This window comes from Dasypus novemcinctus, chromosome 14, assembly GCF_030445035.2.
Source record: "Dasypus novemcinctus isolate mDasNov1 chromosome 14, mDasNov1.1.hap2, whole genome shotgun sequence".
NCBI classification, from domain to species: domain Eukaryota; kingdom Metazoa; phylum Chordata; class Mammalia; order Cingulata; family Dasypodidae; genus Dasypus; species Dasypus novemcinctus.
The window spans coordinates 38252619-38266033 of record NC_080686.1 but is presented as its reverse complement, the minus strand read 5'-3'; the positions used below and the strand labels follow the sequence as shown (position 1 = coordinate 38266033).

General features: G+C 34.1%; 1 protein-coding gene across 3 annotated transcripts in view; it reads right to left on the bottom strand.

Annotated features, from left to right (window-relative positions):
- Positions 1–3602: 3602 nt before the first annotated feature.
- The window catches only part of HNF4G (hepatocyte nuclear factor 4 gamma), a 118720-nt gene continuing 108907 nt past the window's right edge, over positions 3603–13415 (bottom strand). For 2 of the 3 annotated variants that reach the window (XM_058275662.2, XM_004456582.3), the window contains exons 7-10: positions 11516–11668; positions 11150–11386; positions 10058–10180; positions 5798–6035 (exon numbers count right to left, since the gene is read on the bottom strand). In XM_058275662.2, coding sequence (XP_058131645.1) covers positions 5914–6035; positions 10058–10180; positions 11150–11386; positions 11516–11668 — 635 coding nt within the window. In that variant the 3' untranslated portion in view covers positions 5798–5913. Of the gene's footprint in view, positions 6036–10057; positions 10181–11149; positions 11387–11515; positions 11669–13415 lie in introns of all 3 variants that reach the window. The other variant, XM_058275663.1, reaches the window with a different exon arrangement.

The window sequence follows — 13415 nt, the reverse complement described above, 5'->3', positions numbered from 1 at the left end:
ACTCCTAGCAACAAAAGTAATATTTGCTTTAGTCATGAAGGGTGATCTCACAAATGCATCACAATATCCACTCCATATATTCCTTTGTATACAGTGCCCTAGTGAAATTCACTTTCAAATTCTATGACTTTGTTGGTAGATTTTAAACAATATTGTGTGTATAATCACATAATCTGTAAATAATGATAATATTTATCACTTACATATGTGTACATTTAATATATTTTCCCTGCTTTATAGCACTGGTTAGAATTCCCAGTATAATATTTTTTGGAACTAGAGATTCTTTTTTGTCCCCGACCTTAGGAGGAGCTAGTTAACTATCACATCAATAAATAGGATGTTAGTTGTAGAGTGTTTATAAATACATTGTATCAATTTAAGGAAGTTTTCCTCTATTTCATTTGCTTAAGGGCTGTTCACTTCTTCAATTGACGCTTTTACTGTTTGTTTTGTTTGATCATTATTGGGTTTGAATTTTATTGAGTGTTTTTCTACATCGATTGATATGATCACATGGTGTTGGTCCTTCTATTAATGCAGTAAACTAATAATGAATGAATAAGTTCATCAATCAATTGATTGACTTTCAAACATTAAACCAACGTTGCATCTCTTAAACAAAGCCTACTTAGATGGCTTCATAGCACTGAACTTAATTTGCAAATATTTTGTTTAGATGTTTTGCATTTATCTTCCTAAGTATTCTTAGCCTATAATTTTTTGTGTGCTTACTTCATTTTTCTTGAATAGGATAATCAAAGATTTCAACAAATTTATTTTTGTCATTTCAGAGAACATTGGTGGGTTTATTATAAATTACCATTTTTTATATTTCCCAAATTACATTTTTTATTGTTTTCATGTTTGTTTTCCAATTCCTTTCCATCGGCTTATTTTCTTGTGTTTTTATAGTTTCTTGACTATAATTACTAGTTTTTGTGTTTTGTAAACTTTATTGAGGATTAATTTATACACAATAAAATGCATCCATTTAAATATGACCTTTGGTGAATTTTGAAAAATATGTACAGCTGTGTAACCACCACATTAAGATATAAAATTTTTCCATGACCCAAAACTTCCCTCCTGCCCCTCTGAAGTAAAATTCAAGTCCAGGCATTTCATTGATTTGGTTTCTGTCACTATAGATTAGTTCTACCTATTTTTGAATTTCATATAAATGAAACTATTCAGTGTGTGCCTTCTCTCTGGTTTATTTTGCTCTTCATATGGTTCTGAGATTAATCCATTTTGTGATGTTTATCAGTGTTCATTTAATTGCTGTATTAATTTAATCACTATATGAACACACCACGATTTGTTTACATGTTGACAGTTGGTGGACATTTGAATCTTCCAGTTTTCACTTATTATGAATAAAACTCTTTGTGTAAATCTTTATGACATGCATTTTCATTTCTTTTGGATAAATACCTAGAAGTGGTGTTTCTGGATCATATGGTAATTGCATGTTTAACCTTCATGAGAAAATATTAAATTCTTTTCAAAGTAGTCATATCATTTGACACAACCAATAGTAATGTGATAGTTCTAGTCCTTCTACATCCTCAACCAAAATAGGGTATAAAAGGATAGAACTATAAAAGAAAGAAGTGATATCTAGGACTTCACCAAAATAAAAAATCTCCGCTCTTTTTCATTTTTTTTTAAAAAATGAAAAGGTAAGTCACAGGCTTGGAGATTATATTGTCAATGCATTTATCTGACAAAGGACTAGACCATGAAAAGAACTCTTATGAGAAGACAAACAACCCAATTTTAAGAATGATCAAGGGAAGCTAATGTGGCTCAGTGGCTGAGCACCAGCTTCCCACATCCAAGGTCCTGGGTTCAATTCCCAGTCCCTGGTACCACAAAAAAAAAAAGAGAGAGAGAAAAAAATAGGGTGCTAGCTATGAAAGGTAATCATGACAGGAAGGCTCACTGATTTTTCTACCATTTATTTTCAGAGTTTCCATGTGTGGTCAGGTAGGTTAAGTGGCCTCACCATCTACCCCCTCAGACTGAATCTTGCCACCCGAGTTTTGCCCTACTTGGAAATGCCCATTTTGTCCCACACCCCTGACTGTCTGTGACCAGGAAGGAAGAATCTACCAGAAGGGATACAATGTAAGAGACAAGTTCACTCTTAAGCTGGTCCCTTTTTCCCACAATTAATACAGCACCCTGAAGTTAGGGACTCTATCCTTCTGTAACTGAATACAACTCTTCTCATTTGAAAATTGCTGTGGCCCTGCCCTCCTTCACTGATCAGCCTGTCTGCTTCATGGGAAATCAAAACTTTCTCTATCAAACCCTCTATGCTAGGTCACTGCTCTAGCCCCTTACGCTCCTTGATTTGATCTTCCCCGACTGCCCCACGGTCTACTTTAGTCTCACAGCATTGAAGTTTGGGAGGGCTCTGTTTTGGCGTCATAATATTACTTTCCTAAGAGCTCTATTATGTCTGTGCTTAATCACAGACTAGTTTGTATTGCCCTCATTTTGCCCCATGTTTTGCAGAAAAAGTAGTTTAAGTTTCAGTCTGACTAGATTTTTTAATTTATTTTTAAAAAGTCTTTGGGCAGTTCAATGAGATTTTGGAGGGAAGGAAGGGAAGTGAGTTAAAAAGTATCAACTCAGATATCTAGGTTGATGAGGATATGAAATGCATACAAGCATAGGGCTACAATAAACCTTATTACTAACACATGTGATGCGTATTCTTTGTTCTAAGTCATAGTCCTCCTGCGACCTGGAGCGAGAACTATTTTTTCTCTTCCCACTTTCTCTATAAAATGATGGATAGCTCTCTTCTATTCTACACTGAAATATAAAAATTATCTATGTTATATTTTTAAAGATGCTTTGCAATTATTTAAAGGGGAAACATTAAGGTAAATACAAAAAATGGTTGTATTAAGAAACTGATGGAATGTGGTGGGAGTATCTGTACAAAGGCAGGCTGTGCTAAAACCTATTCTTTCATTGTAGGAAATCAACAGATAAGGTCTAAATTTTTTAAAAAAGTGATATAAACCTTTGCTTTCCAACTGTGAAGAAAAATGCCAGCTAAAACAGATATAGAATTTTAGTTGGGGAAGGGAAAAGGGTGGGATGGAGGATTGCTGGTGATGTAGACATATTTCCTTGATTAGAGTACAAACAAAATAAAACAGAATTCTATAAAAATAAAATAAATTGGTCTTCATAAATTAAGAAATTTTACAAATAACCTTCAAAAATAAACAGAGGGAACCAGTCATTAAAATATTTAATTTAAAAGTTTCTCTCAACAAAGCATACCACTGCAATATTAAGCCATCCTAGGTTATTGTATTTCTAATTACTCTGACAAAACTAAAGAGCAAGCAAAACTATATGATGAAATCAAATGTGAGTCTTTTTCTTCTTCAGTAAATGTCCAGTGCTGTCATTATTTTGATGTAGGTTTGCTCTGGTCTCTAAAGACCATTACTAAAGATCTATATGCAAAAGTGTAATTAAATGAACATATAAAAGCTATTATCGGTATTTCTAAAATTATGAAATCATTTTTGAACACCAATGAAGCATCCCACTTCCATTATTTTGTTCAATTTTTATTTAGAAAGTTCAGTGAAACATGTTATCACAGTTTGTAATTTCAAGCTTACTATAATTTAACATGAAAAAATCTAGTAATTTTTGATTTTCAACAATGAAATCTATAAAAATAATTTTATATTTATAAAATGAATCATTATTTCATAATAAATTATTCATTTTTATTACCTGAAATATATTTTATACTATATAAAAGCAATAACTTTCCTTATCAGTATAATGAAAATATGCTGAAAACATCAGTTCCTATTTGTCCAGCATTTTTGGCAGTTCAGTTATACAATAATATTTATAAATTCCCTGATCATAGTTATTAACACAAAATCTGTAGCAATAATTTCTAAAACATAGCTGTTTAGTAAATTATGTGGTTAAATTAGAGGGTGTACTATAAATGAATTTTATGTTTTATGCCTTAAAGGTATTTTTTCATATCTTCTATGAGAACAGCACATAAAAGTAGATAACCAACAAAAGGCATGTGAATTTATAAACATCAAAATTATTATTCATAAAATGGATACACAGTGAATTTTTTAAAATAAGGGTTAAAAATTCTTTCTCTCCCCCTCTCTCTTTTAAAGATATATTTTATAGTTTTACAAGGATACCAGCTCTACACGGAATTTTATTGATTCTGTTAAATCAATGATAGCTTTTAAGCAATTATTTTTCTGCTTTGAAAGTTCAATTTAATTTTAAGAGCTAATAAGTTAGTTAACATTAACAGAACCTTTTTATGTGTAGGATAAGTGAAGTTTATGAAATCACAATCTGAGAAATTTTGCAGCGTCCAGAAACAATATCATTTAATTCAATCTCTAAATGAAAGCTTGCTGATATTCTTTTTATATTGTTGATAATTAGTCAGATTTTCCCTGCTTCAGCTAGTAAGTATAGCAAGGAAAGAGAGAGGTCACCGCACTTCATGAGTTGCTCATCCTGAATTGTTTTAAAATAAGCACTAGCTGCAGACGATTCCACATAGTTAGAAATCCAAAGAACTGTACTCCTCAATCTGGAATTCCTTGTTCAATATATCCCTGGGTTGCTGTTTTTTTTTGAAAATCTGCTAAGTCACTGATTTGATTTTGTTTTTATCATAACTGGCCAGTGTATCTTTTATTTCTACTTATTTATTTAAAAGTTTTGGGGGAGGAGGCACTTATGAAAAGCAGACCAATATATGTTATCAGTAATATGATAGATGGTATTCAATCATAACTCAGTGAAACATATTTAAAAACCACAATGAGAAGCTCAAGTTTTTTATTCCAAAACACCAAAGATTTATTCTGGTTAACATCAACGAGACCTATCCTCAAATGTGGTTCACCCATTCTTTAGGTTTGTGTAACTTTGGTGAAGTTACTTTAAACCCTCTAAGCTTTGGTCTCTATTTTTTAAAAGAAAGATAGAAATACCTCCCTTACAGGGTTGTTTTAAGACTTACACAAGGCAGCACAGGTGTGGGAGATGGTTAATTGTCTCCCAGTACCCATTCTTCCATAGTTGTAGCTGGCACAGCCTTTCCAACTAAAGGCTACCCTCCCCGTCTCCCTGAGAGTTAGATATGGGGTTGTGTTAAAGTCTACTTAAGCCATTAATTTAGGGTTTCTTTGTTACTGTAGTTGAGCCTGTATCCTAACTGATTAAGCATGTTCAGATCCTAGCATTCTTTTCCTTGAATACATCAGACCTCAAAAAATATTTGGTTACCTTTGGAATGACTATAATTTTCTAATTAAGATAGGTATGTTTATATGTGGGCCAAAGAGATGTTTCTTGGTCACAGAATGCTCATCTAACTGATTCTTCTTTTTTCAAAGAAGTACACCCTTTTATACAGCTACTGCTTTACTTTTCTAATCAGCAAGTTTTAATTTGTAAAATCTTGGTTCATTTCCCAATAACTTGGAATTTCTGATTTACTGTTCTCAATCTAAGAAGGACACTTGGTTCTACATCACATTATGATAAAGCAATTATTTACAGATTTAAATTAAGACAACAAATGAAAATAGTACATAAGATTCAACTGGTTCAGACACAGTGCAAAGGCAGTGGGGAAAAATATACCATATAAACATATCCAAACTCACATATTGGCTGCATCTGAAGATTTTAAACAATAGCAACAACAACAAGAACAAATGAACATATAAACAAGAAAATGGTATACCCTCTTATAACAGCACCATGAAGAAGCCTTGGGTAAAGGTTTGCCAAAAGCACTATCCTGAGATATTTCAAGGTCAGCGACTTTTCACATTTATGCAGTGCCTTTCGGAAGTAAACATACTCTCACAATTGCTTCTGTTTGGGGAGAGACTGGTGTGCAATGACTGAGGCTTGGTTTGCAGTTATTTTGTACTGTTCTTGTCCGGAGCCTTGCGGTGGGGAAGGGAGCGGGGTTTCAGGAGTTGCTGAAAAAGCAGAGAATTGTACGTGAGGATGGCATTCAACCCGGCCACTCCATTAAACTTTACATGACACCAGTGTGCCTTTTAAAAAATATATATTTAAAGTCGTGATTTGTATAATGCATTATCTGCCCATTGCCATTCTACTGGAGATGCACACCCACCTTACCTTCTCCTCAAATATCATTACACTGGAATAGTGGAATAGGTCAGGCTTAAAAATCTTTTTTTTTAAATATTTATTTATTTATTTCTCTCCCCTTCCTTCCCCCACCCCGGTTGTCTGTTCTCTGTGTCTGTTTGCTACATCTTCTCTGTCCGCTTCTGTTGTCGCACTGGAATCTGTGTTTTTTTGGTTGTTATTGCAAAATGTCATCTTGCTGCGTCAACTCTCAGTGTGGGTGGCTACATTCTTAGACAGGCTGCACTTTATTTCGCGCTGGGCGGCTCTCCTTATGGGGGGGTGGGGCACTCCTTGTGCATGGGGCTCCCCTATGCGGGGACACCCCTGTGTGGCAGGGCACTCCTTGCGCGCATCAGCACTGCGCATGGGCCAGTTCCACACGGGTCAAGGAGGCCCAGGGTTTGAACCGTGGACCTCCCATGTGGTCGACGAATGCCCCAACCACTGGGCCAAGTCTGCCGCCACTTAAAAATCTTAATATTCACTTTAAGATGTACTCTGCCTTTCTTAATAGAGTTAACATGCATCTGATTCTCTCACAAACCCAGCAGTAAGAAGTTAGTCAAATGAATTAATAGAATGCTAGTTTTTCCAATTCTTAGGAAACAAACGACAATTCTTGCCATCATAACCGCATAGAAATAAAACAAATAAAATATTTTTTCTGGACTCCACTAATTCAGACATACTAGACGTTATAAACATTTACAGTTAACATACTTTTCAATCATTTTGAAATCTATGTTGTAGTCAAAAGCATCTTAATAATAATGGCCTTCTCAGGTCACAATTTTTCTATCACAGTTGAGTTTGACTATGCCTTCGCCATCAACGCAAAGAGAAATCCCGAATATTTGAAAAGAAGTTACAGTTTGAATGCTTCATTTTCTAGAACAGTATTTCCTCCTGTTGTAAAATTTTTCCATATTATAAAATAATCTAGGAGATATTCTGTAATTTTTAAAAACTTGAAATATTTTTGTACTCATATTATTATTCCACATATGAAACAGAACAGACAGGACCAGACCAAGGCATTGCAAACTTTATAGATTTTTTTCTCAGTGTTTAAAAATTCTTTTTTAAAAACAAGGACAGTTTCCTTTTGCTGGGTTTTCTTTAATAGGTTAATTTTATATTATGGGTAAGTATGAATTCACAATTACTTGGAAGCAGCATTTTAGGTGCAATTTAATCAGTAAAAGAATAATCAATTTTAATTTTTAAAAATTATTTCTGGAAACTTAGGATGCAGTGGCCTGCTCTAGAAGACCAAGAAAATAGGCATGAACTCATTGACCATATATCCATCTTAATGTTTTTATTTGTATGGTTTAATGTCTTATGTTGCTTAAAATAGAAACTATTCCAAACAAGCACAAAGCAAAGTTTTCCTTACAAGGAACTCTCATAGATATTATGTTGAAAGAGGAAAAAGATGAAAAGTGTGATGATCCTTAAACATTTAGGATCAGCAAATAAGTTTTTAAAATATTGGAAAACCAGTCTTAAAAAAGTAAAGGATTCAATGAACAGCAGAATTGTTAAACTTCCTTGCCAGTTGATGCTAACATGCTTAATGTATTGTTTAGGTGTTTTATCTTTGGAATATATGAATAACTGATGTCTGAGAGACACAACTTGTGGATTATCTTGAGCAGGGAACAGCTACTTTGAAGGATGGCCCCAACTTAATGTTGCTCAAGCACATTGGGACCCACAGAGTAAATACTCGTATTTTTTCTAACACTTCCATTTCTGCCTCTCTCATAGACCCAAAGAAGTTTGTGTTTCAGACACAAAACAAATGTCTCTAAGTGCTTGTATCTAAAGCAGGAGTTCTTAACAAGGGGTCCATGAGCTTGAATTGAAATTCCAAAAAACATTATTCTTGTGGAGACGTGTTGGTGCAGATGTGATATTTATTAAATAATACACAGTATAGTGGAGACTTAGTATGAGGTCCATGGTTTTCACCTGACTGGCAAAGAAGTCTATGGAACAAAAAGGAAGGTTAAGAATCCCTTATCAAAAAGACAGCGGTGATGACATGCTTGCCGTGGCCTCTACTCTTCCCAACACTAACTAGCACCCAGGTGGTACTCGCTAAATTGCTGTTGCATTGCATTGAATATTTGGGTAAACAATATTATAATTAGTTATTGAAGGTATTAAAAAATTCAGTAGGTAATGTAGGTATGCAGAATAATTATATCACAATAATTCAAGTCATCTCATTGAGTTGGCTGATTTGGTATTCAGAGGTGATACATCAAAGCTAAATCTGACTATCTTTTAAAAATTAAAAATTAAAAAAGCTAAATCTGAGATTAATTAGGGTAAATTCAGAAGCAATAAATTATAGCTATTTTGTCAAATTAATTAAGAGATTTGTATTCCTATAGTGCTTAGAAAAATACAATTTACATTAAAGTCAATGTAGTTTGCTATGATATTATCAGATTAACTTGGCTACTAATGAGCTCTCCTATTTATATAATGGTTAGTTCCAAAAAGTTTTCAGTTCTGATATATATGCATTTCAGTTACCATGGTTTTGTTAAATAACACCAGTCCTTCAACACCAAGATTCAAACTGCAGTCATCATGTTATATTAAATGTGAGTAACTGCATAAAGTGCATAAAGTTCAAACTTCACTGTGAACTCCTGAGCCTACAAATCTCTACCTAAATAATAGATGCGCATTAGGATCAGTCACCAATCAGGTAACATCATTCAGAGTCTGTCGGTGATTAGTCACTTTTTTATCCTTTATTCAATTCCCACTCCAACCACAAAATGCATACTTGTGTTCCTACTTATTGCCCAGTAATAAATCCGCATGGTATTTTACAAAAATGAATAATCAAAAGAGAATTGGCCTGCAAAGCTGAAATTGCAGTAAAGAACCAAAAAGTGATAACCTGGAAGTGAAATCCGAGAAATATAAATGGAGTTACTGAATAAAATAGCTGCCCATGGAAATGTTGACATTGCCAGCTGTTTCAGTCTCTATGCCACCAGAGGAACTTGGTGAACACTTGTTACATAAATGAGGAAATGGGTTGTGACGAAAAGGACAAACAAATCCCAGAAGAAGTAAAATGGGCAAAACCTTCACAATTAAATGAATTCTCAGAGATATTTCATGACATTGAAAGTGCAAAGCTAAAATGTTGGAAGCTGGCTGAAACTTCTAAAGGAGTGCATTTCACCAAGCCATAGAACAGATGCTTGCTTGTCTTGTAAGTTATGAGACAGGATAGTAGACAAGCACTGTTCAAACTACTCTGTGTAAAATTTTTTGCAAAGAAATAAAACACTTTAATTCTCAATGTTTCTAACATTTTAAATTACACTATAGCATGCCGATATGAGGATTACTGTGTTTTTGTTTTTTTGTTTACTTGCCTTGTATGTTTTTATATCCTATAGTTAAGAAAGGTTTCGATGTTTTGGCAAACAGTTTTCAAAGTTGCAAATAATCATAATTTTCCTATTATCAGGATAGCTTTGCATGGTTTCAGTTTTGCACAGTCATATTTATTGGCTGCACACTACTATGCAAAGTGAGGACTGCCTACATTCTTTTCTGCTTCCAAAATGTATGAAGTAGGAAGATGTAGGTACTCACATCTCCATTTTAAGATGCAAACTCAGGCCTAAGAGAAGTGACTTGCTGAATATCACTCAATCTCCCATAGTTGAGTCCTGGAATGGAAATTGTGCCCAATTTTTGCAATTTCTGGGTACTAATGGATTTTCCCCCCAAATTCCACTTTTTCACAGGTAATTAAGTTTAAGAAATATTAGGGTTGGAAAGTAGTCCAAATACTTACAGATCTGGTCTGAATGAACCAGTGGTGACATGGAACTTACAAGGATAGTCTGTCCAGTTAATGGATCTTGAGACAAATGTGGGTGCACTGGGTGATGGAGATGGCCAGCATCATTGGAAGCACCTACAAATGATGCAAAGACACTTGTAATAGTGATATTTAATCAGGAACAGCAAGTTTACCTTGGAATAAATGCTGTAATTGACAACTTAAATATTGCTATTTTTGCAAAGTGCTTTTTGGTAATTCAAAAAATAAATTAATAGAACCACTACCACTTTAAAGACAATGTCAGCTTTCACTGTACACTGGCTAGATTACTGTTGTATCATATTAGGTTGTATATTAATAATAGACCTTGTGTGCTATTTCCCGGAATCATTAGGTTTGCTGCCTGTTGTTAAGGCAATTCCAAGAATCACTTACTTCAAGTTTATAGTATTTGGGATCACCCTAATAGCATGAACAACTTTATTTCAGCAAGATATCATTAAGAACACATTAAGCATCAGAAAACTAAAAATAAATAAAGTGATTTTACAAGGAATTTAATCTAGATTAGAACACAAAGTAAATGACTTCATAACTTATTCCTGACATTTACTGCAACAATAAATCTCATTTTTCATCAATTAATGATTTCAGGAGTAGGATGTTCACTTTTAAGAGATTTATACTACACTTTTTAGATTATGTTACAATTCCAGCATCTTTGAGATTTTAAAGGTGGCAAGGCATAATTTAAATATATGTCAAGGAGTGCTAAAAACAGCTAATAAATTTCTATCATATTTGGAAGGGTCTGAAATTGAGGTAACGGAATTTGTGTAGCAACAATAGTGGAAACTGGTAAGAACGAGGATTTGATTATAATTCAAGTGCTTTTTGTCCCAATCCAATGGGTTTTACAGACTCTAACTATAAAAATTGAGTTCTTTACATTATGGCAGAGGAAAATAAAAGAAAAGGTAGGCACACCCAGCAACTTCAAAGGATGAATTAAGTATGGACAAAAAGTAAATGGAGCAAACTGGTTTTAAAATACTTAGTGTGATGCTAATAAATAAAAGAGAAATTCTTAAATGTACTCACCACCCAGTAGCATTTCCTGAAGTAGGCTGTCAATTTTAACCATCCCAAAAAGCTTAACGAATTGTATTTGCTCAATCATTTGCCACGTGATGCTCTGCAGGGTGGGCAGAAGCAGGAGCAGCTCCCCAAACCTCCCTCGGGAGTCGTACTGCCGGTCATTGATGTAGTCCTCCAAACTGATCTGAACTTGGAATCGCATGTTCTTAATTTTTACCGGGTCGCTGAGCCCTTTTGCATCTAATAAAGAAGTGAAAATGGGCAACCCAAATATTTATTCTAACTAGAGTGTGAGAACAAATATTCTAATTAAAAAGTAGTTTAATTTTCTTTACAATTATTTTTTTCAAGGGAATTTTGAAAACAAACCTGGGTCAAAAAATACAATTGCCTTCAAACAAGCATATTCATTGTCATCAATCTGAATTTCCTGAAATGGTCGGACGAGCTCGTCTAGAATCCGATTGGCCACACGGCTTATCTCTACCTCACAGCTGTTGCGGTGAATAACATAGTTGTTTCCTAGGGGGATAAAAAGTAAACGCCATTACCCCCCAAATTTGTCAGATATTGTCTCAATTTCTGCAAACCAATGCCTAAAATGGTCTTTATTTGATGGTAGAGTAACAAAACGTCCTCACAGCAGTGTTAGGTTAGTCATGTTGGAAAAACTTCATAAGCACACTTAAAGGATCAATAACATTGATAATGTGATCACATGCATTTTAACAGTCTCGGGCACTGGTGATAACACGAAAGTACAGACTAACAACAAGCTAATAATTGACAAGGTGAAACAAAATATAATGATTAGCTTTCCCTTCTGTCACTCATCTAGTACATCTACTAGTCTACTAGTATCTTGCTCATTAATGGACATAATATAAAACCTAGAGAATCTTTCTTGCTTACAGTGGGTTGAAAACAGTGCTGCTTCAGTCTCTGGGTATTGTAGGTATAATATAGTTGAGACACAATTTTAGTAAGTCAAACTAAATGAGGCTGATCTTGAAAAAGTATTTTTTATTCTCATGAGCTGCCTCTTCCTAGGTTTGTTGAAGCAGGGCTTTATCAGGCTGAATTCAAGAGAATTCAGAAATTGGATAGAGACCTGAACTACCCAACTCCTAAAGATCTTTATAACTTAGGAAATCTATGGTTAGAATATGATGGCTGTTTATTATGGTTTCTAAAATAAACTAGATTGTCATTTTCTGACTTTCTAAAAAACAGAATATTCTGAATACTTTCACTGAGGGTAGAGGCAATCTCCAGCGTAATAATGCACACATGTACTCATAAAACATAGGTTTGCTCTTTCTCATGAAAAGTTAGCTTACCTAATTATTCAGGGTAAAGCAATTCAGCCCTACATAGTGAAACCTTTTTTTTTTTTTCCCTAGGTTAAACTGTATTCAGATCTATAATGAGAACTGTGTTGTAGAGGTTTACTAGAGAATCAGACCTGTAAGAGAAGTATATAATAGACTTTAAGAGCATAGTCTCTGCAGCCACATTGTATGGTTTAAAATCCTGGTTCCACCCTTACTAGCTTTGTGACCTTAGGAAAATTCTCTCTGCCTCCATTTCGTCACTGGCAAAATGGGTTGAAAATAATAGCACCTATACCTTAGGGTTGTTGTTAAATAGATAATATGTATATACGTGTAAAGCACATGTAGAGCTGTGCATTTTAAGTAACAAGTTCTCAATAAAAATTAGTTATTCTTACATTACTTTAAATTTGTTTATATTTGGGAGCAAAACGTCTATCAACAAAAGCCATAGGGAGCTGGCTAATAAACATTAGAGGGATTTTCAACTCTCTCCCTAGGAAATCTAGCTTTATGAGGTAAGGAAAATAGAGGAATTGGATCAATTATTTAATGAATACAAAGGCTTTTCCTTCATGTCTTATCCACCCCTCATTCCACCTGCCATCCTACTCTTGCCTCTAATACCTCTCTTATTTAACTACCAGGATTTTTAGACAATGACACCAAAATTTATGTTTTTTTTTTCCTCAGTGCTATATAGCATATCATGGACAAGGATATCATAGCAGATAACATGCTCTTTAAAAGTCTATAAATAATATACTATAATTATTAAGTAGACACTGAGGGAGCAAAAAACAATACAGGACTCCATTTAATCATAACACGGTCATACAAATCACTAATTCGTTGCTCTGATCTAATTTGAACATGCTTCAATACTGTTTATTAAGCAATGTATCTTCTTTTATTTTTTAATCTTAACACACCCT